Source organism: Crotalus tigris, unplaced genomic scaffold (assembly GCF_016545835.1).
Source record: "Crotalus tigris isolate CLP2741 ecotype Arizona unplaced genomic scaffold, ASM1654583v1 scf7180000017560.2302168, whole genome shotgun sequence".
Taxonomy (NCBI): Eukaryota; Metazoa; Chordata; class Lepidosauria; order Squamata; family Viperidae; genus Crotalus; species Crotalus tigris.
The window spans coordinates 402,275-428,505 of record NW_024096474.1 but is presented as its reverse complement, the minus strand read 5'-3'; the positions used below and the strand labels follow the sequence as shown (position 1 = coordinate 428,505).

At 62.2% G+C, this 26,231-nt stretch overlaps 3 protein-coding genes across 6 annotated transcripts; 1 reads left to right on the top strand and 2 right to left on the bottom strand.

The window, feature by feature from the left end:
- Window positions 1-200: 200 nt before the first annotated feature.
- APBB1 (amyloid beta precursor protein binding family B member 1) lies at window positions 201-13,133 on the bottom strand. Of its 3 annotated transcripts, none has more exons than XM_039348189.1 (15): window positions 13,074-13,133; window positions 11,632-11,721; window positions 10,567-11,176; window positions 8,359-8,540; window positions 6,034-6,090; window positions 5,870-5,952; window positions 5,401-5,464; window positions 4,953-5,078; window positions 4,693-4,820; window positions 3,561-3,675; window positions 3,220-3,304; window positions 2,574-2,657; window positions 1,470-1,585; window positions 1,155-1,331; window positions 201-864 (listed from the first exon to the last, which is right to left on the bottom strand). In XM_039348189.1, the coding sequence occupies exons 3-15, from the start codon at window positions 11,153-11,155 to the stop codon at window positions 694-696; spliced, it is 1,977 nt and encodes a 658-aa protein (XP_039204123.1). In that variant the 5' UTR covers window positions 11,156-11,176; window positions 11,632-11,721; window positions 13,074-13,133; the 3' UTR covers window positions 201-693. The 3 variants fall into 3 exon arrangements, with proteins under 3 accessions (XP_039204123.1, XP_039204132.1, XP_039204142.1); XM_039348198.1 differs by lacking the exon at window positions 13,074-13,133 and adding an exon at window positions 12,693-12,822; XM_039348208.1 differs by lacking the exon at window positions 13,074-13,133 and adding an exon at window positions 11,982-12,527.
- A 1,030-nt stretch (window positions 13,134-14,163) lies between these two features.
- LOC120310117 lies at window positions 14,164-18,627 on the top strand. Its single transcript, XM_039348176.1, has 2 exons — window positions 14,164-16,144; window positions 17,399-18,627. The coding sequence occupies exon 2, from the start codon at window positions 17,407-17,409 to the stop codon at window positions 18,550-18,552; it is 1,146 nt and encodes a 381-aa protein (XP_039204110.1). The 5' UTR covers window positions 14,164-16,144; window positions 17,399-17,406; the 3' UTR covers window positions 18,553-18,627.
- Window positions 18,628-18,831: 204 nt separating this feature from the next.
- On the bottom strand, window positions 18,832-23,771 carry HPX (hemopexin). Of its 2 annotated transcripts, none has more exons than XM_039348163.1 (9): window positions 23,752-23,771; window positions 22,563-22,633; window positions 21,921-22,147; window positions 21,606-21,759; window positions 21,229-21,441; window positions 20,889-21,005; window positions 20,414-20,544; window positions 19,638-19,782; window positions 18,832-19,129 (listed from the first exon to the last, which is right to left on the bottom strand). In XM_039348163.1, the coding sequence occupies exons 1-9, from the start codon at window positions 23,754-23,756 to the stop codon at window positions 18,846-18,848; spliced, it is 1,347 nt and encodes a 448-aa protein (XP_039204097.1). In that variant the 5' UTR covers window positions 23,757-23,771; the 3' UTR covers window positions 18,832-18,845. The 2 variants fall into 2 exon arrangements, with proteins under 2 accessions (XP_039204097.1, XP_039204087.1); XM_039348153.1 differs by lacking the exon at window positions 23,752-23,771 and adding an exon at window positions 22,851-23,001.
- Between the last annotated feature and the right edge of the window lie 2,460 nt (window positions 23,772-26,231).

The window sequence follows — 26,231 nt, the reverse complement described above, 5'->3', positions numbered from 1 at the left end:
GAGAAGCCAAGCCCTGCCTTTCCTGCCCCATATCCTGGGCGGGGGGGAAGGTGTCCTGTACTCATTAAACCATCAGTGCACTCCCCGGCCCTTCCAGGCACCCATCATCCCCAGAATTGGCCCCTAGCTGCTTCTGGGGTGGGGAGACGGACATTGGCAGCTCCCTCCCCCATCACACCACCACGCCAGAGATGGATGGGGGACGTTGGAACAGAGTTTATTTGTGGGTTAGTACAAGACAAAGAGTTGTTGCAACAGCAGAGGCAGCAGCTCTCCCCCCACCCCCTCTGCTCCTGGGCAAATGGGGGGGGGGTTGCTGAGACCGTGACCCCTCCCCAGTGTGTGGCCAGACACCGGGAGGGCCTCTGCGGCAGCTCCAGCCAATTCCAGGGCCTACCATACTTGCAGGAGTGGGTGGGCAGAGGCCAGCGGGGACAGGGATCAGGTTTGGCGGCCAGGGCACAGCTGCCTGAAGAGGAGCCCACCCTCCCTTCCCCCACTGGCATGAAAGTCACACTTCTGTGCAGATCCACGCATCCCTCATAAATAGACACCTTGCACTCATGCAGAATACACACGCACCGCGCACCAGGGCAGGCAAAGCGCTACGAGGCTGATGGCAAGAGGCCAGTGGCGCTGCTGGCCCGGAGGGTCAAGGTGGACGGGCAGGTCCCCCTCACTCCTGCCTGGAGCTCACGGCGTCTGGGACCCCTGGCGTTTGGGTTGGAGGGTCCCCAGCAGGGCCTGGATGCCCTTCCTAACTGTGGAGCCCACACGGCGAGCCACGGAGTCGGCAGGAGAGGCCGGGAGACAGGAGCTGCTGGTGGATTGGGGCCGCGCATCCAAGCATTTCTGGTAGCGGAGCTGAAAAGGAGGGGCGAGGCGGTGACAGGGCATCGGTGCTGATACAGGCACCTGGGGCACAGGGTCCTCCCAGCCATGCCCTGCAATCCGGGCTTCTCCAGCAGGGCATGGGTGGGCTGCCGTTAGCCACTGGTGGGAAGGACTGCTCAGTGGGGAGAGCAGGAATGGCCACTCACAGCTGCCAGCAGATTGTACAGAGCTGGCACAGTCAGGAGCCCCGTCGCCCTTTTGGCCGCGTGGCAGAGCCTCTGCCAACCAGCGGGCGGGGAAGAGGAGTGCCTCAAACTCACCATGCAAGCGGCCTGAACGGCTTCACTCAGCCCCGCAGCATTGGGCTCGCACCAGATCATGTGGCAGCGGAAGTGGCCAGTGGCAGCAGCCATGATGAAGGCGAAGGAGCGGACGTCCTGCCCACTGCCCATGAAGGAGAGGAAGCGCACGCGGCACTCACACAGCACGGCGTCGGTCTGCAGGGAAGGCAGGCGTCAGGACAGACCCACCCACAGCGAAAGGGTGACTGCTCTGGCCCCTCCAGGGCTTCCCCATGCCCAACTCCCGAGAGCTCATCCCCGGCTGCTCTTGCCAAACACACCGGGCACTCTTACCTGCTGATGGGCGAGGGTGAGAGTGGCTGGTGCCACGCTGAATTGAGCAGGTGCCCACTGCTCCTTGCTGCCAGATGCCAGGGCTGCCTCGAGGGCGCTGTTGATGACCTCCATGCCTAGAGAAGCAAAGGCAGCGACGGCCTCACTGGGGCAGGCGAGGGGCCAAAGCTTGTGATTAAGCCCGCCCCGGTGGGGTGAGCAACAAGGCAGGGCCCGTGGGGCCCCGACAGCAGCTAAGCCAGGACGATGATTCCAGTTTCTGGGATCGGCTGGGGGCGAGGGAAGCAGAGTACCACCACCCAGGCCGAAGGTGGCCTGGGCCCTTTGCTGGCACTAATCTGCCCTTGATCTGGGGGATGGGAGGGAGGGTCCTCGCATGGGGTCTGCTGCACAGCCAACTCTGCTAATAGTGTAAGGTCCGTCAAGTTCCTGACCTGGATTAGTGAGTCCTAATCTCAAAAGGGGAATGGAAGACCTGGGAGATCTGATCTCCTGGCCTTCACCCTCCACCCAACAAGGAGTCATGCAAGCAGAGGACCAGGCCTTTGGGGAAGCTGATCTAAAGAGGTCAGAGATCCTGACAAAGGGCGCCATTCAGCAGAAAAAAGACCACTCACAAATGTGGTGGTCTCCAGGAATGGTGGGAGGAAGGGACATGCAACCAAAGGGTTGGGGAGCACCCAGACACGGGGAGGGGTCTGGGAAAGCCCACCCAGGGGAAGCTGAGGATGGTCTTCTTGGTCACACTGCCGCAGAAAGGACAGTCCTTTAGAGCATGGCATTTGGGCTATGGACTAGTACTGGTCCGTGGCCTGTTGGGAACCTGGCCACCAAAGTGGCGGGCAAGCAGGCAAAGCTAAATTGGCATATGTGAAACCATCCATCCCCCCTGCCGCCCACCGCTGTGTCCGGTCCGTGGAGCCAGAAAAGCTGGGGACGGATGCATGGGAGGTCTCGGGAGGCGGCGGCCAGGATGAAAAGATCACGGTTGTCCCTTCTTGCTTTCCACTGTGGGTCCCCAGAGACTGGTAGCTCCCCACCTTCCGCCGCCTCTCGGGGTCTCACCAGAAGCCTCTGCGCCGCCTCTCCCCACGCCTCGCTTACCCACGGGCTTGGCCACAGAAACGCTCCCCAAGTAGTAAACCTGGAATTTCTGGACCGATTCGCTTTTGGGTGCCGGAAACTCAACTGGAGAAAAGAAAGGGAGGGCCGAGAGCAGCGGCGACCTTGACTTACAGCTGGTTGCTTATGAGAGGCTCCCCCCAAAAGCTACTTATGATCCCGTTACAAAGTTCCAACATCACCACCACCCCCCAGTCACATGACCCCATTTTAAGACGGTTTTGCCAGAAACTGGCGCTTATTTCCATTTTCTGGAAAAATTGGGCACGGTGACCAACGGGTTCACCGAATGACCCCCTGCGGTCATTTTACAATTGCCACAAGAAGTGGCATAAAATCAGGTCACTTGTGTGATGATTGACTTTATGACTGTCATAACTTACAACCGTAACTGCCAAGCTCAATAACGGTTGTAAGTCAAGGGCTCCCGATTCTGCCTGGCTGCCCTCCCACCAGCCCTCCCAGGGAGGCCCCAAGTGACCCACCGATGGCTCCCCTCCACACGGGGGCTTCCTGCACCCCTCCGGCAGCCCAGGGGAGGGGGGAAGCAGAACCAGGATTGGAGGCAAGGAGCCCCCTCCCAAGCCCCCGACCCGCAGGCCCCCCCTCCTTCCCATCTCCCAGCTACCTTGGAAGGGGATTTCCACCATCTTGGACGGATCCAGGGAGATCCCGTTGAGTGAGCTTTGCACGCTCCGCCGCTCTGTCACAATCTGGAGGAGCAGATCGCCCCAAGGGCCATCAGGCTGGCTGCCACAATCCTGCCCCATGGCATTAGAACTGGGGGGGAGGCATGGGTCTGAGGACGGTGCCCGGCCCCAGCGGGAGGCCCTCTCTTGTGCCCACCTTCCCAGGAGCTGCTTGGGACAGCCCCGGAGGAGATGGGAGGGAGGGGCAAGGGCCAACAAGGCAGGCAGCTGGAGACCCCCAAGGAAGAGGGAAGGTGGTGGGGAGGGGGCAGGTCCTGACCTTGGAGCAGATTTCATGGAGTCTGCTGGCAATATTCTTGGCGGGAGCTTCACACCGGAAGACGTGGCACTTCAGCATCTGAGCCAGCTGGTCTTGTGCCACGTACGCAAACTCCCTGCGGGCGAGGCGGCCCAGGGTTGGAAACCAAGGCACAGGATGCCAGGGCAGAGTTGGGCCCGGCAAAGCCCCTCCGGTGGCAGGCGGGGGGGCTGCCAAGCAGGCGCTGGGGGCGGCCATTCCGAGGCTCCTCCCAGCAGGGGAAGCGCTTCCTGAACAGGGAGGGGCTGGCTGGCGGGGCGGCTGGTGCAGGGCTTACCTTTCGCTGGATCCCGAGGCAAAGCAAAGGAAGAGAGGGGCGGGCACCAGAGGGGGGCGGGCAGAAAGGCCTCACTCCTTCCACTCCCCAGCCTCTGGTCCGATCAGGACAGCCCCCCTTCTCAAAGAGAGGGCGCAGACTCTCCGGCAGGCTGCCAGGAGCCCCAAAGAAGGAACCCATCGGTCGCTCGGGCCTCCCTCTGGCTCGGGGGGGAGGGGGCAGGCACCACCAAGGCCCCAGGCAGCCCCGGGACCTGGATTGGCCCATCAGAAGAAGGTCCAGCAACCAGAGCTGCTGCAAGACCCTTTGGGAAGACCTGCCCCCCACCCCCATCGAGCAGGACGTGAGTCTGCGTGGGGAAGCTCACCCCACCCAAACCTGGAGAGGGGGGAAACTCTCCCGCAGAGGTGGGCAAAAGTCCAGGCTGGTTTGGACTGCAGATCCGCACAGCCCCCAGAGGCTGGGAGGAGACCCCAGGCTCTTTGCTGGGCCAGCATCAGAGGCCATGGAGCACCATCGGGGCATGGATGGTGCCAGGCACTGGGACGACAGCCAGCGGATGTGGCCATGGCTCCCCCGGACGCCCCACGGGGGGGGGACATTTCTCCTGCGTGCCAAGAGGCGTAAGTGTGCAAAGGCCCCACGTCCCCCTGGGAGCTCAGCCACCACCGGCTCCTGTGGAGCAGCCACAGCCTGGAGGAGGGCCAGGGGGGCAGCCTCTCTGGCCCGGGCAAAGGATCCTCCAGGGAAGCCCACCCACCCAGCAGCCCCCAGGCGCCACGGCCACCTCCCTTCCGCTGTGTGTGGGCCGCCTACCTTCCGCTGTCCCGCCCGACGCCCCAGACCCGGATGGCCGCGATGGGCAGGCAGTGCAGCTCTGTCCGCTTCTGGGGGTCCAGCAGCTTCAGCAGCTCCTTCTCCAGGACCAGCAGCATGGCCTTGCCCTGCAGGGAGGGGGACGGCTGCCACGGGCCCTTTCTCAAGCCCTCCAGGGCCCCCCGCCCTCGGCTGGCCCAGAGTCCCCAGGAGCCTTCCCCCCCCACACTGTCTGGCCGCCCACCCCACTAGCCGCTTACCTCCACCAGGGCCGGCTCCTGCCCGGCCAGCTGCCGGATGCAGTTGTTGACCGCCACTCCGCTCCTGCCCAGCGCCAGCTCCTCCTCGGCCACCGCCACCCAGCCCAGCGAGCGGACGGAGAAGCACTGCGGGGAGCAGCGGAGACAGGCGTGTCCGGGGATGTGGGGCTTCCCCAGAGAGAAAATCTGCCCCCGGGTGAAAGTGGCAGCGGAGGGACCCTGGGGCAGCCCCAGGCAAGGCCTAGGAGGGGGCACCGGGGGTCCCTCCCTGGGCCTCCCTCTCCTCAGGATCCTCCGCCAGGCAGCTGGGCCATTCGCGGAAGCTGGAGGATCCCGCCTGTTGTTGGGGGGGGGGACTGAGGGGGGGTTCCTCCTGCAAGCGGGGTCAGAAGCCAGCCTGCAGTGGCCCAAGGGAGCCTGCCATCCCCGTGGCATCGGGCAGTCTTACCTCCGATCCCGGGGAAAGGCCCAGCCACCCGGCTGCGTCCTCCCCTCCTGCTTCCAGGGAAGACCTGGAAGACAAACGGCCCAGGGTGGTGTCAGCTGGGTCCCCCCCCCCAGCCTCTTCAGAATGCACCCGCAGCACCCAGAGACCCCTCCCCAGGCTCCCTGAAGGAAGGCCAGACCCCCACATGCTGCGGCTTTGTGGACACCCTGATGCCCCCCTGGAGATCTGGAGGCAGGATGGCTCTCTGCCCCCCCCATGGCCCCCAGCAAAGGACCCTCCCTGGCCCACCAGCCTGGCAGTACCCCGAACCCTTCTTCGCTCCCTTTTGCCCTCCCTCCGAGGCTGCCGTGATTTGCCAGGAGGGTGCCAGGCAGTTTCTGGGCATTGATGCACGGATATTGGCGGGACCCCCGAGGGAGAGCCTCTCCCAGGACGAGACCCCCCCCCACACACACACAGAGGCACTCACCGGAGGCCGGAGGATCCCAAGGCGGAGCTGGGCTGGCCCTCCTCTGACTGAGGCTCTGGGGTCGCCCCCTCCGGTGGAATCTCCTGGGGGAGGGAAGCCATGAGGAGCAGGCAAGCCCCCCCCCGCCTGCCCCTCCCCCCTCCCCGGCCCAGGCAGCCGCTCACCTTCCAGAAGTCAGGATTGGGGGTTGCGTCCGTTTGCCCAAAGTCCATCCAGGTGAGCTGCAGGCAAGGAGGGGGATGAACAGAGAGCCCCTCGCCCACGGACGCCCCCTCCCCACTTTCTCCATGTGCACATCTCCGTGGCTCTGCTGGGAGCGAGCCCCCCTTCTCCAGCTGCCCCTGCTGGGCAGCCCAGCTCAGACCAAGCTGGCCCTCCACTTCTGTCCCGATGGAGGAGGGGCTTCCTTGCACCAGCCCCCCCCCAAACCCCTCCCCAGGCTTGCAAGAAAACCCTGCTGGCAGCCACCACCTCCTGCCCCTGCTTTGCCCTGAGGGCGTTGGAGTAGGAGGCATAAAAAGCCCTGCCAATTTATTTTATATTTTATTTTATTATTTCGTTCATTCATATTTATCCTGCCTTACTATGAATACGAGTTATTATAAAGAGATGACAAATAATTCAACACAGCAGACATACCTAACACCCCTTCCTCCTCCTGTTTTCCCCACAACAACCCCCCTGCGAGGTGGGCTGGGCTGACAGAAGGGTCACCATCCACACGGCCGGCTTTCGTGCCTAAGGCAGGACTAGAACTCACCATCTCCTGGTTTCTAGCTGGGTGTCTTAATCACTAGACCGGCCTGGCTATAGGAACTGCAGCGAGAGGGGAAGGGGGGGGATTCCCTGCCAGGAGGGGGGAGAGAAGACCCCTCCAGCAGCGGCACCCGAGGGCCTCCCCTCGGCCACAGGGCAACTGGCCGGCGCTCCCAGTCTGGAAAGGACCCATCTTCCCCTGCCCGGTAGATCTGTGTGGGCAGAGGGGGAGTGGCTGCCACAGGAGGCAACCCCTCCCACGCCGGCCCAGCCCTCCCCAGGAGCAGTGAGCGAGCACAGGGGCTGCACCCCCCTCCCCCCCATGAATGGGGAGGGCATCTCCCACCTTCAAAGCTGACAGGAACCACAGCCACTGGCAGAGCGTTCCCAGGCAGACCCTCCCCCTGACGGCTGACCACGAAGGGAGGGGCGTTGCTTGGCGGGGGGGGGGGCAGGACGCAGCTGGAGGCCCTGACAGGCACCAGGTGCCTTGGAAGAGTAAGACCAGAGGAGAGCCCCCCCCAACTGCCCCTCACACACTCCCCCCGCTGGGGCAAAGCTTCCCATGAGGCTCTCCCCGCAGAGGGGTCAGCAAACGCTGTCCTTGGAATGAGGCCACCGGAATGGAAAGACAGGCTCCCTTGGCCTGGCTGGGTTCACACAACCACCCCACCGCAACTGCCAGGCAAAGCCCCCCCTTCCCTCCCCCGCGTTAAGGAAGGAGCTCTCACGGGTAGCCCTGCTTGATGGAGCCCCCCCCCTCTGCCCAGCTCCTCTGTCCAGCTGCTTTAGGAGTTGCCACCTTTCCATCCTGCATCTGGCATCCACGCCTGGCCCTGCCCTCTGGAGCACCAGGCCTGGGGCGGCCTTTCAGCTACTGGAGGGTGCTGCTATGACCCAGGCACCAGTTCGGTCTCGTGGTTAAGGTACCAGGCTAGAAACCAGGAGACTGGGAGTTCTAGTCCCGCCTTAGCCACGAAAGCCATCTGGGTGACTTTGGACCAATCGCCAGGAGACTGGGAGTTCTAGTCCCGCCTTAGCCACGAAAGCCATCTGGGTGACTTTGGACCAATCGCCAGGAGACTGGGAGTTCTAGTCCCGCCTTAGCCACGAAAGCCATCTGGGTGACTTTGGACCAATCGCCAGGAGACTGGGAGTTCTCGTCCCGCCTTAGCCACGAAAGCCATCTGGGTGACTTTGGACCAATCGCCAGGAGACTGGGAGTTCTAGTCCCGCCTTAGCCACGAAAGCCATCTGGGTGACTTTGGACCAATCGCCAGGAGACTGGGAGTTCTCGTCCCGCCTTAGCCACGAAAGCCATCTGGGTGACTTTGGACCAATCGCCAGGAGACTGGGAGTTCTAGTCCCGCCTTAGCCACGAAAGCCATCTGGGTGACTTTGGACCAATCGCCAGGAGACTGGGAGTTCTAGTCCCGCCTTAGCCATGAAAGCCAGCCAGCTGGGTAACTCTGGGTCAATCTCTCCCAATGCACCTTACAAGGTTGTTGTTGTTGTGGGGAAACAAGAGGAGCAAGAAGTATTAGTTATGTTTGTTGCATTGAGTTATGGAAAACATATAATAAAGGCAGGACAAAAATAAATACTAAATAAATAAGCAAATCCTCGGCTCCAAGCTGTCTGCCGCCCAAGGCAGGGACCTGCCTGGCACCTGGCGATCTGAGGAGGGGCCCTTGAGGCAGAAAGGGGCCAGGTCCTCCCCCCCAGCCTTTCACCTGAGTCTCCCGGGTGGGGGTGTTTCCTGCCGAGTCGCCCCTCCCGCTGCCCAAGGGAGGCTCCCATTGGGTGGTGCCCGTCGGAATGTGCCAGTAGTAGGTGCCGGACGTATCTTGAACCCGCATCCATCCTGCTGGGAGGTCAGAGTCTGTCTCCAGGGAGTTACACAGCCAGAAGGAGTCTGCCAAAAAAAAGGAGCGAGGTCAGCTGGGTTGGGGGTCCGGAGTGAGGGGTCTGGTGGGAAGCAACCCCCCCCGTGGCTCTCTGCCACTCCTGCCACCCAGGGGGGAGGGGGAGGGGCGAAGGGTGGGGCGGGGGAGGAAAGGAAGAGGAGCAGCTGAAAGCAATCGAGGGAGGGAAGGCGAGCAAGTCTCTGAAGCGCCACTCAGCCCAGCCTGGGAAGAAACCCCCCCAAGAGGCTTTAGGCCTCCGGGAGCCCCCGCGAAGGAGGCCGGAAGATTCTGCGTTGACCCGGGACCGACAGGAAAGAGCCTTCCTGGAACCGGGCCAGTTCTTGCTTCCTGCCTTGGCCCAGCTGTGCTGGCACACAGGCACCTCCTGGGGCGGATGTCTGTGTGCCCACGCAACTGTGCCAAGGCAGGGTTTGCACAAGGCTCTCCTTGTGCTGGCACGGTCACAGCGTGCTCTGAGCACCGCTGCCCCAGGCCCTCCGGCCCCGGAAGGCTGGGCATCGTGGACACAGTGCTCCTTGCTCCAACCCTCTCCTCCCAGCCTCACTGGACCCCAAACCGTCCGTCAGCCAGAGGAGCTGGGAAGGAACCAGGCAGGGGTCGCCTGCCAACTCCCCCTGCCAGCCCTGGTCCATCCCCGCAGGCACCAGAGGGACCGCTGGCTCTTGCCGGAAATCCCACCAGGTATCCCCAGACTAAGCCCAGCCCTCCGTCCAGACCCCCGAAGGGGGCCTGAGAGCCTGCCAGTCTGCCCTGTCTCAGCCCCAGGGCTGCTACAAGCTGCCTTCTCTTCAGCAACCCTTGCCTGCAATGGGGCAGGTAAATGAGACCCCCCCCCAGCCTCCTTAGCCACACACCCCTCCCCTCCCCAGCAAAGGCAGCCTGAAGGCCTTGTTTCCCTAGGGGAGGGGCAAAACCAAGGCAGGAGGGGCTGGGTCGCAGCAGAGTCACAGGAAAGGGAAGGAGGGAGGGATTTTGCCCCCTAAGTGCCCCCTTCACAGCCCCCTCAGGCTCTCTGCCCAGGCACCAAAGATGAGAGAAAGAGAATTAAAACCACGGTAAACATCCTTAGTTTTGCCTTTACCCCCCTCCCACCAGCCGCTGTGCTCCCTGCCCCTTTGCTGACCCCCTGCCTCCTTCCACTGGCTCCCCTGCTCCACCCAGCCCCCCTCACTACTCAGTGGCTTCTCTCACCCCCCACCCTCCACCCGGAAAAAGGCCAGCTGCAGCACAGCCAACCATCCCTTGTCGGTGGCAACGGGCAGGAGCTGTTCTTGCAGCCCGACATAAATGTTTCACAGACCAAAACCCAAAATAATTTAAATAGCCCCCCCAGTCTTTGCCCTCCCCCACCCCTTGTAGCCCCAGGGCCCACCAGCTTCTTGCCAGTCCACGTCGCTCAGCCCACTCCCCGTCCACCCCAAAAGCCCCCCTTCTTCCTCCCAGGCAACGTGCATCTCGCCAGGCAAGGAGCCGCAACCTGGCTCCCCAGGGACAAGAGGAACGGGGGGGGGGGTATGGAAAGCCTCCCCTGCCCATGGAGGCTGCTGGAGACAGCCACAGCTGCAGGGGGCAGGACCAGAGGAGCACCCAGGGCTGGTTGCTGGGCACTAGGCAGTCCCGGGGGGAGGGGGCTGTGCCAGGCACCTGCTGACATCACTGCTCCCCCAGGGGCCTTCGGAGGCACAGGAGCAATGCTGCCAACCGACAAGGGGGGGGGGCATCCTAGAAAGCAGCCCCAAGCTGTCCAGCACACACCCTAACCCAGAACTTCTGCAGTTGTCCTCTTAAAACTCCCCAAAGATCAGTTTTAACATGCAGGGAAGAGGGGGCCAAGATAATCCTCCCCCCCCCCAGTGCGTTCCCTCCTCTTGCGTGACTTGGCTCGCTTGTCCAAGTCGCCTGGCTCTGCCTGGCACAGGCACGTGGCAGTGTGCATCTCTGCCTTTGGGCTCCCCTCCAGCAAGCCACTGATGGTCCCTCCTGCCCTCTGCCGTGCCCCCCCAAATGACCCACCGGCTTCATCCGGGGAGCTGCCGGTCGGACTGCCCTGGCTGAGCGTGGCCCAGCTGGAGTCTTCGTCGCTGGCGGTGCTGTTGCGGGTGGCAAAGAGGAGGCTGGCGCTGCGGCCTTGCTCCCCCCGAGGCAGTGCCCGCTCCGAGCTCTGCTCCGACTCGGTCACAGGCTCACTCTGGACCGGGGTGGAGCCTTCCTCCTCCTCTTCCTCCTCCTCCTCCTCTTCGTCTTCCTCCTGTTCCTGGTCCTCGGGGTCCTCCGCCCGGCCCTGGCCCTCCTGCCCCGTCAGTGGGACCAGCAGCGCGCTCAGCTCCTTGCTGGGAAGGCTCACTTCGTTGCGGTTCTGGTCGCGGCCACGCTCCGCCGCCTGCCGCAGCTGGTTCTGCCCCTCCTTCACCCACTTGCAGTTAGAGGGCTCCTCCACGGAAGGCGGCAGCCCCAGGAGGCTCTGCAGCTCCCCGCAGCTGTAGGCGCAGCGCCCCTTGTGCGGCAGGACCGGCCCCCCCGGCGGGGCCACCAAGGCCAGGCTGAGGCCCAGGCAGCCGTTGTCGTTGGCCAGGCTGCTCCGCTTGCTCAGCGAGGTGGACATGATGCTGGGCGCTGGGGAAGACTGATGAGCCCCGGACAGGGAGAGGAAGCGACCGGTTACAGCTGTGAGGGAGCAATCCCAACGCAGGGACACCCCTCCCCTGAGCCCCCCCTTCCATGCACCCCTGCACCGCTCTCCTTGGGAGGGAAGAGCCCCCCCCCCAGGCCAGCAGGGTCCTGGTTAGGATTGGCTTTGATTGGTAAGCATAGCCTGCTGTGCACAGAAAGCAGCTAGTTTGGTCACCCAATTAAACTCCTCTGGTGGACCCGGCCTGGCCTTTGGCTGTGGGAATGAAGGCCAGAGATGGATGTCGGAGCAGGTCAAAGATCAGGGGCAGGAACAGTCCCGGGCCCCAGAAAACCTCCCTTCCTCCACCCCGTCCCGAGCTGGGTGGGCCAAAGCTCTGAACTGCTCTTCGCATGCCCTCCCAGCCCAAGTCAAGAGCCGGCTCCCGGAAGACCCGGCCAGGGACTTACCGATCCTGGGCCGGAGGGAGAGAAGCGCAGCTACATGCCTCGGGGGAATCTTGGGGGGCAGTCCAAGGAAGACTGGGCAGCATTCAGCTCCTGGGGGCAGCGGGGAGAGGCAGGCAGGCCGTCAGTTCCAGGGCAGAGGGGCTCGGCTGGAGCAGGCCGGGTGCCTCCCAGTTTGGTCTCCCGAGTCCCCTCTGAGCAGTTAGAGGTCGCTGGGGCTGGGGGGGCCTGTTGGTTCCCTTCCCCTGGCATTTGGAGGGAAGCTCTTTGGGACCTTCAGCCAAGGGTGGACAGTGCGCCCTGGATGGCCCCAATCCCACTCGCGGCCATCCACATCACGGTCAGCACCACACCTGAAGGACAGCCCTGCCAGGTCAGGATGAGACCCATTTTGCCTCTTGCCGTGGCCCACTGGAGGCTGGGGGTGGGCTTTCCAGTAGGGCGAGGCTGCTCTGGCCTTGTCCTTCTCCCCCTCAGCTGGGACTGGGAGCCGGCGTCCTGCCTGGGTCGATTCCCCTGGTGAGCAATCAGGTCAGGGGCTGGGGCAGCATCCTATGAACGGCCCTGGCTCCTCCCAGGGGCCAGGCCGAAGCTTCTGGGTCTGCAGGCAGGAGATGCTGCCGGGGACCCTCGGAGCCTGGCTTCCCTCTCTGACCCAGGGGCAGCAGGGGGCCTCGGAGCCGGACCCCGCGGCAGTCTCTGCCCACGGATGGGGCTGATCCCCTTCGGTTACTGGGGCTGCCTCGGCTTCCTTCGGGGCCCTCACAACCTTTTCCAGATGTGCCACCCGGGACCAGACTTAGTGACTCCGACCGGCCCCTTGAAGGCCCCGGAGCCAGCAGGCGGTGGCTGCCATTTCCTTCAATCCCGGGGGGGCTGCAGCCCCCTCCTCCAGGAAGAGCTCCGGCGTTCCTCTCTGAACTCTCGCCTGCCCAGCCGGGAGGGCGGCCCTCAGCCCGGCTCCTTTTCGCCCTCGGGCCTGGGGGTCAGAGAGGCCGTCTGGGCAGGCCTGGGGCGCTCGCCGGTCCCAGCTACCCCCCACCCTCCGGTCCTCCTCCCCTCACCCTGTTTGGCGGCCTGGAAGGGGCACCCGAAGCCCTCGAGCCCTCCGCCCGCCCCGCTGACGGCGTCGCCCGGAGCCAAGCCGCTAGTCGCTGCCCGGCCGCCTGGCCTTCCCAGCTCGAGCCGGCGCGGACATCGCGTCGGACAGGCGCTCCTCCCGGCCAGGCCCCTCCTGCTGCGGGGGGGACGGGGGGGCAGGGGGCCGGGGGAGACCCAGGGAGATCTGGCCGCAGCTCGCCTGCTCCGGCGGGGAGGACGGCGGCGCTCGGGCCCTCCCTCCCGCGGCCCGACGGGCTCCAGGCGCAGCACCGGCGGCTCCGGCTCGGCGGCCGCCCCGAAGGCTCGGCAGCGGCAGCCCCCGCCCGCCCGCCCGCGCTGGGTACCTGCAGCTGCAGCGACGCTTCCGTAAGGAGGGAGATGGCGGCGGGTGGGGGGGGTCGGAGGGGGGGAGGCGTCGTTTCCGCTTCCGAGACCGACGAGCCCCTCCCGGGCGAGGGGCTGGCCGGGCGAGGGAGCGGCGGCAGCCATCGGGATCGCCGCTGCCCCCCAGCACCTTCCGCCGGGGCCGCCCGGGGCTAGGTGAGCGCCCCTCGCCCGTCCCCGCAGAGCCCAGGGGTGGGCGGAGAGCGGGCGGCGGTCCGGGCGCCAGCGAGAAGCGAGCCAGGGCGGCGGCTGCGGACCGGGACCAGGCATCGCGCGGCGCCCGAAGGCACGTCCTCCCGCGCACCGCAGGACGGGCGTTGACGCCTGTTCGGTCTCGGGCAAACGCGTTGAGGGGGCGCCTCCTTTTTGTGCTCGCATAAACAAACCTCAACCCAGCTCCTCGTCGCCCTGGTCCCCCCCCCGGCTGCTAGTTCTCCCCTGGGTCCGGTTCTCCGCAGGGCAGGCGGGGAATCCCGAAAAGGCAGCCAGCCTGCTGTTCGGAGGGCCCGGACGCTCAGGCACCCGGCGGGGCGCTGGTTCGGAGGGGTGCGCCCTGGATATCAAACTGGGGCCGCACGAAAGAAAATGCTGAACAGGGGAGCATTGGGGAGGGGAGGGAATGTTCTGGGCTTAGACTCATAGATCAAAAAGGGACCTTGGAGGTCTTCTAGTCCAACCCCCTTTCCAAGCAGGAGCCCTTATACCGGTAGCATCCTGGTCAAATGAATGTTGAATCTTAAAAACCTCCAGCAATTAGGGAGGCAAGCTATTCTGCTGATTAACTGTTCTTCTTGTCAGGAAATTCCTTAGTTCTAGCTTGGATTTCTCTTTGAAGATCTTCCACCCGTTGCTCCTTGTCCTGCTCTCAGGTGCTTTGGAGAATAGGTGGACCCCCCTCTCTTCACTGTGATAGCCCCTCAAGTACTGGAAGACAGCCATCCTTCTTGTTGTTAGGCTAGCTCAGTGTTTCACAACCTTGACAATTTTAAGGCATGTGGACTTCAACTCCCAGAATTCCACAGCCAGCATTGCTGGCTGTGGAATTCTGGGAGTTGAAGTCCACATGTCTTAAAATTGTCAAGGTTGAGAAACATTGGCTAGCTAGACATAACCAGTTCCTTCAATCGCTCATTGTTTGGTTTAGCCTCCAGACCTTCTATCATCTTGGTTGCTCTTCTCTGCACTTTCTAGGATCTTTTTTCTATCGTGGTGACCGGAACTGGATGCAGAATTCCAAGTGTGGCCTCACCAGTGCAATGCAAAGTGGGACTGTCCCTTACATGAACTGGATGCTGTGTTGATGCAGCCCAGGACTGAGTTGGCTTTTTGGGCAGCTGCAGCACATGGCTGGCTCCTATTTAAATGGTGGTGTGGTAGGACTCCGAGATCTCTCTTGCAGTTACTGCTATTGAACCAGGCACTGCCTCTTCTGTGCCTGTGGATTTGTTTTTTTTATTTGTTTGTTTCTTTGCTTTTTTTTGCCTGAGTGCAGGCTGTGCTTTTCTCACTACTGACTTGTTGGTTAGGGCTCAAGTCTGTCAAGATTTTCTGAATCTTGAGTCTATCTTTCCAAGTGTTGCTAAGGGGATATTGCAAATTATAAAACAAAATTGTTAGCACTGGTAACATTTTATATACTTAGAATAAAATCATGTTTGAATTAAAAATCCATAAAAAGCCATGAAGTTGGTCCTTCACTTAGTCCTGTGAGGGGAAGCAGAAGAAAAGCAGCAGAGAGCAGGGTTCTGCCTTGGATGCCAGGCTGTGGCCTGGGCAGGAGCGTGACCTATCTTGCAGGTCTGCATGCCAGCTGGGCAACCGGCTGGTTGGCCTCTGGCCTCCTGGGCCAGCATGAGAAGGCAGCCCTCAGAGCCACTCAAGCAGAGTCCTGTGCAGCCACAACCACCGTGATGCTCTGAAGCTCAGTGGGGCTACGAGGGAGAGCCATCAAAAACGCCCTGGATACCAAGTGCAGCAAGGAAGAGACTCAATAGGCGGGCAGGGACAGGGCACCAACAAGAGAAGCAATACAACAGCCCCCATCTTCTGCCACTTTGCACCATCAATTTTCCACACCTCTCCCCAAGATCATGCAAGCACGGTGACACATGTAGGACAGCAGTAAGAGGGAGACAAGGGTGCCCCTCCCAGCCTGCAGCTGCGCCCTCTTTCCCCAGCACTGGCAAAAGGGCTGAGGTCTGGTGCAGCTGCCCATCTTCTCCAGCATCCATAGGCTCCTGCACCAGAGTCCATACCTGCTAGCAACCCCCTCCCACACACACACACTTAACCCTCCCCCTTCCGGCTGGGTGTCTCCTAGTCCAGTGAAAGAGAAGCGGGGGCTGCCCTGAAGATGCCAAGGAGGGGGCATGGAAGTCACAACCTGCCCCAGAGCAGAGGGGCTGCTCAGCCGTGGCTGCCTCTGGGGCTCTGCTCAGGCCAGGGCCAAGGCCCCAAGGCAGGGTGGGCACCTCCTTTCAATGAGGCCAAATGAAGCAGGGCAGCTGGGCACGAATCAGCAACGCCTTTGGAGCTTTGAAAACTGGCCTGCAGCCACCCCTCCCTCAGTGGGGCAAGACAGAGGCTCCTTCCTCCCAGGAAGGGGAGAACAGGACTCCTTCCTCCCAGGAAGGGAGAGCGGGCAGAGGGGGCAGAGGCCTATTGAGCAGAGGCTGTTTGAAGGATTGGGGTTCAACCCGCCTCAACCTGCCAGCTCCTGAAAAGCCACCAACAAGCAGAAAACTAGGTGGGGAACACTGAAGAGAAGGCATGAAAGTCACAGTCACACACACACACACACACACACACACACAGCATTCTCTCTAGGGAATTCTATCTATCCACCCACCCCCTCAACACGTGCACAGAGCTTCTGGAGGGGGTCCAGCTGGATGAGGCCCAAGGCAAAACCTATGAGCACCTGGCTCGGGTGGGTGGGGCAGAGATAAGTTGGGGATTTATCAGGGACGCAGCAGGTACCAGGTACCAGGTGTCCAGTCCAGGTGGAAGTTTGCAAGAGCTAGGCCATCAGGTAAGGCTCAACCAGCTGAGGCCCTGAGTAGGGAACTGGGCAGAGAGAATGCCAGGGGAAAACCTGAGGCAGGGAAGGTCAGAAAGGGGAGGGTGTCTGCTGCAAGGGGATCCGCACTGGCTCCTTGCCCTTGAGGAGAGGGCTTTGGGTGATAAGCAAGTTGTTCATTGCCCCCCACCAGGCCAGACGATGCATCCATGGGACTGCATGCTTGTGGGGCACCTGCTGGGGAAACTGACCAAGCCCTTTTCTGCCCAGCTCCCTTGAGAAAGCTTTGACCCTCCCCTGGGAACAGGCTGCCCTCCACCTCTCCCGCTGTGCCCAGCAGCCCCCTTGGATGCAGGAGGTGGGCCATGCCCTTGGCCATCTCACAGCACAGGCCGGAGGGCAGCCCCTCCTCCTCCTCCTGGGGCTGCCTGCCCGCCTCCCCTGGAGGGCAGCGCAAGGGCAGAGAGAGCCCTGAGGGCGAGTCCTGCCCAGCCTCCGAGCGGAACCACTGCCTGGGCCAGACCTGGGGAAGCAGGGCCCCTCCACCCTCCTCTGTGGCCCTGGAGCTGCCGTGGGCCCCACCAGCCTGGGTCATCCCGAGAATGAGCTTGGCTCAGCTGGACTTGCCTGTGGCTTGTGCTCCTCCATTGGGGGGGGGGGCTCAGCAATTAAGTAGAAATAATTAGCCACCTGCCTCCATCTAGGCATGGGGAAGCTCTGGATTCTTCCCCATAGCTTGAATGCCAAAAAATTAAAACATTTTTTGGAGACATGTCACCACAAAGGATGGGGGGGGGCTTACCTGCCCTTTCTGCCTCTTTTCCACCATCCCTACCTCACCCTCATTGAGGCCCTGGGGGGGGTCAAACCTCCAAGGACTCAGCGGCCGTCTCCCTAAAAGGCTTTCAACTGGTCTCTGCCCCTTTCCCTTAAGTGGCCAGGGGAGGGTCAGGGGCGACTTTGCTGCCATGGACCCCTCCAGAGCCCCTTGGCCCAGGCCTTCCACAGCCAACCAAGGAGGCCAAGAAAATTCCTCCGTGGGCTTCCAGTGAACAGGCCACCTTGCTGCCCCCACAGTGGCCGGGTGGAAGCAGCATTCGGTCGGTCAGGGAGCTCAGCTCCTGGGGGAAGGAACGAAATCCGCAGCGCTGACTGCCTGGCCGGAGGGTCAGCAACGCCGCCTCGGGTAGACCGCGGGCGTCCCGGGCTCCGGCCCCTCGTCTGGCGGCGGGCAAGCACACTGAGCCCTCCCGCCTCTCTTTGCAGGACGCGGCATGGCGCTCTTCTCCCAGTGCCTGGAACCGGTGGGCTTCCTGCAGTCGCTGCGCTCGCTGGCCCTGGGGGTCGTGTCCCACCTGCAGGGGGGCGCGGCCACCGCCGAGGAGCTGGCTTTCGTGCGCAGGGAGGTGGAGCTGCTGGAGCGCGAGCTGGCCGCGGGCCCGGGGCTGCTGGAGGACGGCGAGCTGGACGTCTGCGAGGACTCCGTGGCCGCAGCCTTCGGGCAGCTGTGCCTGGCGGTGCGAGCGGCGCCACCGGCCGCGCGGCTGGAGACCGAGCTCTTCGCTCAGAGCTGCGCGCGGGACAAGCTGGAGCGCCGCCTGCTGTGCCTGTGGCGCCGCCTGCAGGGCAACGCCGTGCTCACCCTGCAGCGCCCCCTGCTGGAGCAGGCCGTGCAGCGCCACCGCCCGCGCCGCCCGCAGATGGCGCTCTTCTGCCAGAAGCTGAACGCCGTGCTGGGCGCCGGGTTGCTCTGCCTGCTGTGCCAGGCGGGGCTGGCCAAGCGCGACCCGGCCCTGCTGCTGGGCGTCTGGGACCAGCGCGTGGCCGCGCTGCACAGGCGCATGAAGGAGGCGCTGGGCCAGTGCAAGGGCTACTTCCGCGAGCAGGCCCAGGAGGATGTGGAGCGCGCCCTGGAGCAGGCGGCGCCCCCCGACCCGGCCGAGCTGGCCGCCTCGGTCCTGCGCAAGCTGGAGCAGAACTACGACTGGCTGTGCTGGGCCGTGATGGCCTGGCGGGCGGAGGGTGAGGCGGAGGGCGAGGCGGGCGGCGGAGAGGTGCTGGCCCAGGGCAGCTTCGTCACCGCCCGGGGCGCCGCGGGGCTCCGCCTGGTGGCCTGCTACCGGGAGAGCCCCTCGGCCCTGGACCGGGCGCGCACTAACCAGCTGATTGGCGAGCTGGAGTGGAAGCTGCCCAACCCGCCGCCCGAGGTCTACGCCAGCCTGGAGGCCGAGCCGGCCCGCGCCCGCGGCTACCTCGCCCGCCGCATGCTGCAGAAGCTGGCCGAAGGGCTGGGGCCCGGCGTCACCGTCCTGGTGGTGCCGGGGAAGCTGGAAACAAAGAGCAGCTTCCCGCTGGCCGCCAGCCTCCTGCACGAGTACCACCACCGCCTGGCCTCAGGCACCGTCTGCATTTTCGGCTAAGCCCCCCGAGGCCAGCGGGCTCCCGCTTGCCAACGGCCGAGTTAAGCGGCCCTCAATAAAAGCCTGTTCTACCGAGCCCGACTCGTATCGCCCTTCCTGCACGCTCGGTCCCCGCTCCGGAGGCGGTGCGGCTAGGTCCCCTCTGAGACAGCTGCGCCCGAGTGGGCTTCGGCGCTGTCTGGGTCCAGACCCCCTCCCCCCTGTACTCCCCCCCCCGTGCTGGTCTGCAGTGCTCCTTGCCGAGTGGGCGTCTCTCTCACACACGCAGCATTCACAGAATTGCTGAGACAGGTTTATTGAGGGGTGTCTCGGGGACGGTGCCCGTCCGGGGGAGAATGCTGGGGAGCCCCGGAGGGAGAGCAGCGGAAAAGGACGGCCGCTGTGTTCTGGGCTGGCGCGGGGACGGTGGCGGCGCTGAGCTGGGCCACGTCCTGGTACTGGTGGAAGTCCGCCCCGACGAACAGGAAGACCCCCTTGGTGGTGCAGATGGCGCTGTCCACGCGGGGGTGGGGGATGAGCCGTGCTGGCCCGGGGCGACGAGGACTCTGATGCAGGTCAATCAGCAGAAGGTGATTTCCTGGGAGGGAGAGAGGGGTATCCGGTCAGAAGGGCCTTGATCCGGGATGCCAGGCTGGGTGGGGCTGGCCACAAACAGAAACGCCCTCCCCCCATTCCAAGTCTCCAAAGCCCCCCCTCCTCTCATCTGCTTCCTTCGCAACTTCATTGCACGCACACACATGGATGGGATCCTGCTTAGCGGGGGGGGGGGGGGATTCCTGGTGCCAGGTGTTTCCCAGGTGAAGAGCCTGGTTTCAGGACAATCCCTCGCAGGGGTGGTTGAGCTTTTCACCTGCGCTTTGGGTTAGGAATGGGGTGAGAGTTGTGTTTTCGTTTTGTGTTCCTTCTCTAGCCCATCAGAGATCTAAGCCACTCACAATACAAAGCTGTGATTTGCTTTGGAATTTAAGCGAGGTCAGGGACTGGCTAGACCCAGAAGGGGTGTCCTTGGGAGAGGTTGCCCTCTGAGCCCCTCCCCCATCAAGAAGAGCAACCATCCATCCACCCCCCCCCCTTTGGTTGCGCACCTTGGATGATGTATAGCACCGAGGAGTGAGGGCAAGTGAAGGCAGCGTCTGCTTGGGACACACCCAGCTCCTCCAGGAGGGGCCGGGGGTAGCCTTCCACACGGATGTAGCCGTGCTCAGATCTGTAGATGGTGACCTGGGAGTCCTGCAGGGAGCAGGGAGAGACAGAAAGGGCAGCTGCTGAGCCTCAGGTGCCCCCCACCCTGCCCCCCAATGGACCTCCGAGGCTGGCACCTCCAGGATGCCCTGGTTGCTGCCCCAAATTTCAGTCCTTTTCTGGGGCTCTCTGAAGGGACTGCGGTTCTACTGGGCACTCTGCTGGCTCCCGGGGTTGGCCTGCCCTTTGGCCTGGCCAAGCCAGGGCTGAAGACATGCAGTCAAGGGCCCAGGAGCATTTGAAGGGAGCTGGGGGGGGAGAGTTTACTGAAATGGCAGCCAAAGCCCCAGGTTGGCCCCTCTCTCTTTTCAGCTGCCAAGCACGTCTAAGCCAGCAAGGCCCCTTTCTTGCAGGATGATCTTCCTGGAGGCTGCCTCGGGGTGTGGGGTGGGGCATCAGTGCAGCAGCAGCAGCTGGGTGCCCCCTTGCAAGAAGAATGCCCCCATTGCCAGCTTTCCTCACAAAATGAGGGGCTGCTCTGCCCCAGCTGAGGTGAGGGGACAGGAGCAGAGACGGTGACCCACAGCTGGCTTGTCCGCCCCTAAAGGAGCATCCTGCGATGGGGGCAGAGGCCCAGATCTTTGAAGGATGCAAAAGCCCGCCTCCCTCGGCAGCTCACCTGGATGAAGTAGAGCTTGTCTGCCCAGCTGAACGCGGCGTCCACCTCGCCCTCCAGCCCTGACCAGGTGTGGTTCAGAAGCCAAGCATGCAGCCCGTCTCGTACAGAGTCCACCCGGAAGTAGTGGCCGCCTGAGTGGAGGAGGAGAGCCGGCAGCAGTCGGAGGCTCCACCAGCCCTCAGCTGAGATGCCCCCAGGACGAGACACCTCGGCCCAACCACCCCTAGAAGCAGAGGCAGGCTGCCTCGCACACTGTGGCCAAACCGGACAGCAGCTGGACCAAGAGGGTGCGGTTAACACCTCCTCCCGCTTAGCCTAGACTTAGAGCAAACTCAGGGCTAGGCCTCATCACATGTGAATCCTCCTCATGGAAGCATGAGGGAAGTAGCCCACATGACCAATTGTGGGTTCGCTGAGCTGCGCCTGTAGCCCACATTTGCCCTGCCCACCCACCCACCCCAACCAGCTTGCTTACCACGGAAGGCATAGATGCGCCCAGGGTCGTCAGAGGAGAAGGCCGAGAAAGGACGCCCACTGCAGGCATTGAGGATGCTCCAGAGTGTGGCGTTCCTCCGGGACTCCCCCCCGTGGCCTGTAGGAGTACAGGGCAAGACAGTGAGGTAGAGGACACCGCTTGGTTCCCAGCCAGGAACAGCCCCCCCCTCACCTCCTTAGGGCGCAGGGTTGAGCACCAGGGCCTTGCCCTGCCCGGCACCCAGGGCCAAAGTTTTCCTGCGTCCCTCTCTTGCAGGCCAGGCACCTGCCCAGGGCTCAGCTGCATCTTTCCCAGCAGCCACGGGCGAGAGGAGACCCACCTCGTCCAGGGCAGCGCATGAAATAATCCCGGGCATCCCGTGGGTACTGGGGCGGCACATCACCCCGCAGAGGATCGAAGCGCAGGAAGTGGATGCCTTGGAAGCAGTAGTAGCGCTCCAGCCAGCGCACGGCCGCGGTGCAGTTGGAGACGGCTGGCCAAGTACGCAGCTTCACCGCCTTCGTCCGCAGATCATAGGTGAACACCCTTGGGTCTGCAGGGAAGGGGGGGGTTAGTGCTGGAGGGGGGCAGGGTGGGGGCCCTGGAGTGGGGCGGCAGCAGCAGCCAGAGGGAAGGAGCAAACACCTCCCTCCAGTGGGCGAGGCACAGAGGCTTCCGACCTGCCCCTGGATCGTCCAGCGAGGGAGCCTTTCTCACCCTTGAAGAACAGGATGGTCTCAGACGGACATTCCTTCGGGTGGCACTCCACAGCTGCATCCAGATCGTCTGGGATGCCTGGGAACATCTCCTTAATCAGCTTGGGGTAGCCGGACCGAAGGTTCCCATTGCGGTACGCCCAGAGCTTCTTGCCCTGCAAGGGGATGCAAGACCACCATTTCATACAGACTCCCAACCGCCTGTCCATGCCCCTGGAAGCGCCTCTGCCCGAGCCTGCCAGCCCCCTCGCCACAGCCTTCCTTCCCTGGCGGCCCCAGCTGCCCCCCCCCAAGCCTGCCTGCAGGTTGGCGGCACCTGGAAGAGCAAAACGTTGTCATGGATGTCGTCCTGGGGGTCGTTGTAGTGGATTCGGAGGGCGGCGTCGATGGGGCCTTGGATCTCAGGCCAGGAGTCCCCAATGGGCTCTGCAGCACCCATGAAGCCCTTCCAGACCAAAGAGCCTTTGAAAAAGACCATGGTGCCCGCTTCGTCCAGCGTGACGGCGTCAAAGCCCTCCTCATCTGCACAGCGCTGTGTGACCTCTGGGGGGGGAACAGTGGAGATGGCAGTCAGTGACACACACCCACGCACTACAGTGAGGGTCCCCCCAGCCAGAGCCCCTCCCAATCTGCAGAGGAGGCTCATCTCCATAACAGCCCCCCCCCTCACACACACACACCCATCTGCAGGCCTGGAAGACTCCCCTGGCTGAGGGTGAAAGTCAGTGACTGAAGCTCCCTCCTCCCAGCTCGTCTGGCTGTCCCTTAGTGCTGCCCTGGCTGAAGTGGGTCCAGACTTCAGGGTGGGGTGCTGGGGGCTCCCCAGAGAAAAACCCTGCCCTTCCCCCACCCACCAGGGAAGGAGCGGGAGATTTGGGGGAAGCGGGCTTTCCCAGATGGGATCCCAAAGAAGAGCAGCTTGCAGGGTCTGCTTCTGCCCAGAGGGAAGCCCACCCACCTGTGCTGTTGGCTGCAAGCTCCGAGCCCAGATGATGCCAGGTGCCGGCTGTCCTGTGGCTATCGTGTCCCCTGCCAGAAAAATCCCCATTAGGGTTTGCTCTTTCAGGGCGTCCCCTCTCACAGCCCCAGAGCCAAAGGGGATCCCCGGTAGGATCCTGGCTCATGGGCCCCCACTGCAAATCTCATCATTCACCTCTCTGCACCACGGCACAGAGCCCAGCCTCTGGCCCTCTCCAAGGACCGGGCTTATCCCCTCCCCGTGCCCTCCTGGTCCACAGCCACTTACAGGGGGTGGGTGCCCACCAACGCCAGGGCCCAGCTGAGGCAGAGAGCTGCAGAGAGGCCACCCATGATGCTGTGCTGCCAGCCTAGCCTGGTGCCCAGCCTCTTATATGGGGCAGCTGAACGTTTCCCAACTGGGAAAGCACCTGGCACATTGCTTAAGCCGGACCACCCACTTTAACCCCTTGCGCCCCATCATGGCAGCTCCCCCCCATACCTTCCCCCCACTCCAGGCTAAACAGTTGAGTTTGATCTGCTGCTAAAATCAATGCCACACCCCCAGGAGTCATTCCTCCCCCCGCCCCCTCCCTGAAAAAGATCAACCTGGCTGCTGGGAATCCTTCAATGGCCTGGGTGAAGTTGAGCCCCCCCCCCTCTGTTCAGAGACACCCCATTGCTACTACAGGAGCAGCTGCGGAACTTTGGGGGGAGGCCCAGGGGCTGGCTTAGGCTGGACTGTTGAGCGGAGTCTGAAGTGGGGGGAGACATCCTGGCTGCCTGTCTCTTCCCCAGCCGGAGGGACAGGCTCTGTGTACTTAGCAGACAAGAGCTCAGGCTCAGGAATGCCCCCGCCACCCCCCTCCCTTGCTCCTCCCAAGCCGACTGTCAAGCTGAAGGCTTCCAGAAAGTGAACCCCCCCCCAACCTCTGGAGGGCAAGCCCTCCCTGGAGGGGGTTGTTTGGCTGTCTGCTCAGAGCAGGGGAGGATTCAGGCCCAAACCTTGCAAGTTTTTGGAGTGAAACCAGAAATCTCAAGAACAGAAGAGTTACAGAATAACAGAAGGGCACCCAGAGGTCTTCTAGTCCAACCCCCCCACGCCCACCAAAGCAGGAGACCCCCCACACCATTCTGGACAAACAGCTGCCCAGTCTCTTCTTAAAGGCCTCCAGTGACGGAGCACCCACCTCATCTGGAGGGAAGGCCTCCCACTGGTCGATTGTTCTCACTGCCAGGAAATTCCTCCTTACTTCTAGGTTGAGCCTCTCTTCTGCCACATGTTACTCCTTGTCCTGCCCGCAAGCTCTTTGGGAAACAAGACAAGAAGTCCTGGACGAAAGCTAAGCAGATTTAAAGGGATCTCTTAGCGACAGGCAAAATGATGGCCTCCAAAATTACTAAAAAAAAAAAAAACCCTTTCAGAGCCTGGGAGGTGGTGTCTTTATTAGGATGGCTAGCTATACTTTGCCAACAATCATCTGGTCAAGGCATTAAAGGCCAGTCCTGGGTCCTCAGAATCATTATTAATGGCTTGAAGGAAGAAGGCAGACCTCCCAGGCACTGGGCTGGGAGGACCCACACCCTGCAATGGCAGAATGAAAGTCAGGCAGGGACAAGCGTGGGGGTCCTCAGCAAGAGGAGAAGACGCCAGGGCTACCTCCGGCCCAGGAAGAATTATCTGCAAAAAGAAAAAAATGGCAGAAAAGTGGAACGCCGGGTGGTGCTGCATCCACAAAATCAGATTCCCTTTCTTGCCACAGTTAAGTGAATCACTGCAGTTGCTAGTCACAGGTTGTTAAGTAAATCCGGCCTCCCCATTGACCTTGCTTGTCAGGACGCAAAAGGGGGTCACGTGACCCCCAGGATACAGCCACCCTCATAAATATGAATCAGTTTCCAAGTACCTGAATTTTGATTACGTGACTTGTAGACGGTGCGATGATTTTTTTCAAGGCCATTGTATCTTTGGACAGTCATTAAATGAACTGTTTTAAGTCGAGAACTGCCTGTCATGTGAATGTGCCGCTCTGCAATGTTCTTGGGCACTTATAATTTCTCTGTAGCAACTTTTCTAAAGAAGTATTTCCCAAACTTGACAATTTTAAGGCATGTGGACTTCAACTCCCAGAATTCCACAGCCAGCAGTGCTGGCTGTGGAATTCTGGGAGTTGAAGTCCACATGCCTTAAAATTGTCAAGTTTGGGAAACACTGTTCTAAAGCATCTTCCCTGGGGGGGGGGGAGAGAATACATCCAAGGACCACCTTCCACTGCAGGAATGGGGGATTTCCCCCCTCATTGTTACAGTCTTGAAGGCAGTGAAAGATTTGTTGTGTTTAGAAAAATGGGCAAAGACGCATTCACACAAACGCTGGAGATGCTGCTGCTCCAAACCTGCAGAGTTAGAGGGGAACTAAAGACGGCCTGTTCAGTGGATTTTTCAATCCAATTTCTGCAAACATGCACAGATCAGACTAATGCTAAAAGGTCAGGCATGTTCCTGTTTACAGATGATAAGCCCGGTTCCCAGAAACTCTGAAGCAGAATGAGGAAACAGCACATGGTGCTTCCCCCCCCCACACACACACAGACAGAGTGAAGCTGCCAAATAAAACAACAGGGCTGGCAGGTGGGGGGGGGTCAGTGGATGGAGGAGGCAGGAGCTGAGTGGGGCTCCCAACTATGAGGAAATTCCCAGGACTGTCCCAGGTTGTGCAAGTCTCTCTGTGCCCATCCCTGGTCCTCAGTGGGGGGGAGGGGGAGGAAGGGACAGAGGATCCTTGCTCCCCCCTCCCTGCAAAGATACCAACCGCTGCCTCCTCTGCTCATTTACGATTCCCAAGGAAAGGAAACCCCTGCCCACCTGTGCCATTTCCTTGCCAGGCTGATTTGGGGGTGTCCTGGACCATTCCAGCAGGGGGGGGGGCTGGAGATCACATACACAACCACATCCACGAATGCACCCCCCCAAAAGAACTCCAAAGCCCACTTGCTATTCTGTGACCTTTCAGGTGAGAATTCGGCCAAGGGCCCCATTTCTGAAACCCTTTTAGAGATTCGGCTTTTAAGGAGAGGCCGGCAGCTCCGTCCGCCCCGCGGCCCCCTCCCCATCCCTGCCGGTCCGAGTCTGGCTGGCGCTGCCCCAGATTCCCCTCCCCCCCACTATTGCAAATAGGGGCGATGTTTGCCTTCCTCTGGCATGTCAAGAACGGGCTTCCGCTGATCTCTGGACGGAACGGGAGGAAGTCCCGTAACCCTCCTCCCGCCCCTCCCCCGGGAAGGAGACACCGGGCACCGATAGGTGGGCCTGATCCTTCCCAGCTGCTTCTCGGGGAGACCCGCCAACTCAGCCTCGACTTCTGGCCAACCCATTTTATGCCGAGGCAGAAGCTGCGCCGAGCCCACGCCAGCTGGGTTAGCGGACCGGGGGCTGCCGGAGTCTGACAAAGGGCCGTGCAAGAAGGCAGCCCTGCGCCCCCCCTCCCCGGGGAGATCTGCCGGCCCTTCCCGTGGTCCCAGGGAAATCGGGCCGCGCCCCCCTCGAGCTCTCCCAACAGGACCCCAAAGCCACGCGTCAGAGTCCCCGGGAGACGGGGGGAGGGGGCGCGAGCGAAGGGGGGAGGTGACCCACTGAGGGAGGGCGGGGGGGGCTTCTCGGCTGGCCACGG

Bases quoted from the DNA above. Each gene is read 5' to 3' on its own strand.
- APBB1 (XM_039348189.1), bottom strand. From the start codon at position 11,155: ATGTCCACCTCGCTGAGCAAGCGGAGCAGCCTGGCCAACGACAACGGC. The intron at 8,541-10,566 runs GTGGGTCATTTG...TTTTTTTGGCAG, and splicing joins CAGCTCCCCGGATGAAGCCG to ACTCCTTCTGGCTGTGTAAC. The intron at 3,305-3,560 runs GTCAGGACCTGC...CTGCTCCTCCAG, and splicing joins TCCATGAAATCTGCTCCAAG to ATTGTGACAGAGCGGCGGAG.
- LOC120310117 (XM_039348176.1), top strand. From the start codon at position 17,407: ATGGCGCTCTTCTCCCAGTGCCTGGAACCGGTGGGCTTCCTGCAGTCG.
- HPX (XM_039348153.1), bottom strand. From the start codon at position 22,915: ATGGGTGGCCTCTCTGCAGCTCTCTGCCTCAGCTGGGCCCTGGCGTTG. The intron at 22,634-22,850 runs GTAAGTGGCTGT...TTTTTCTGGCAG, and splicing joins TTGGTGGGCACCCACCCCCT to GGGACACGATAGCCACAGGA. The intron at 21,760-21,920 runs GTGCCGCCAACC...ATCCCCTTGCAG, and splicing joins ACAACGTTTTGCTCTTCCAG to GGCAAGAAGCTCTGGGCGTA.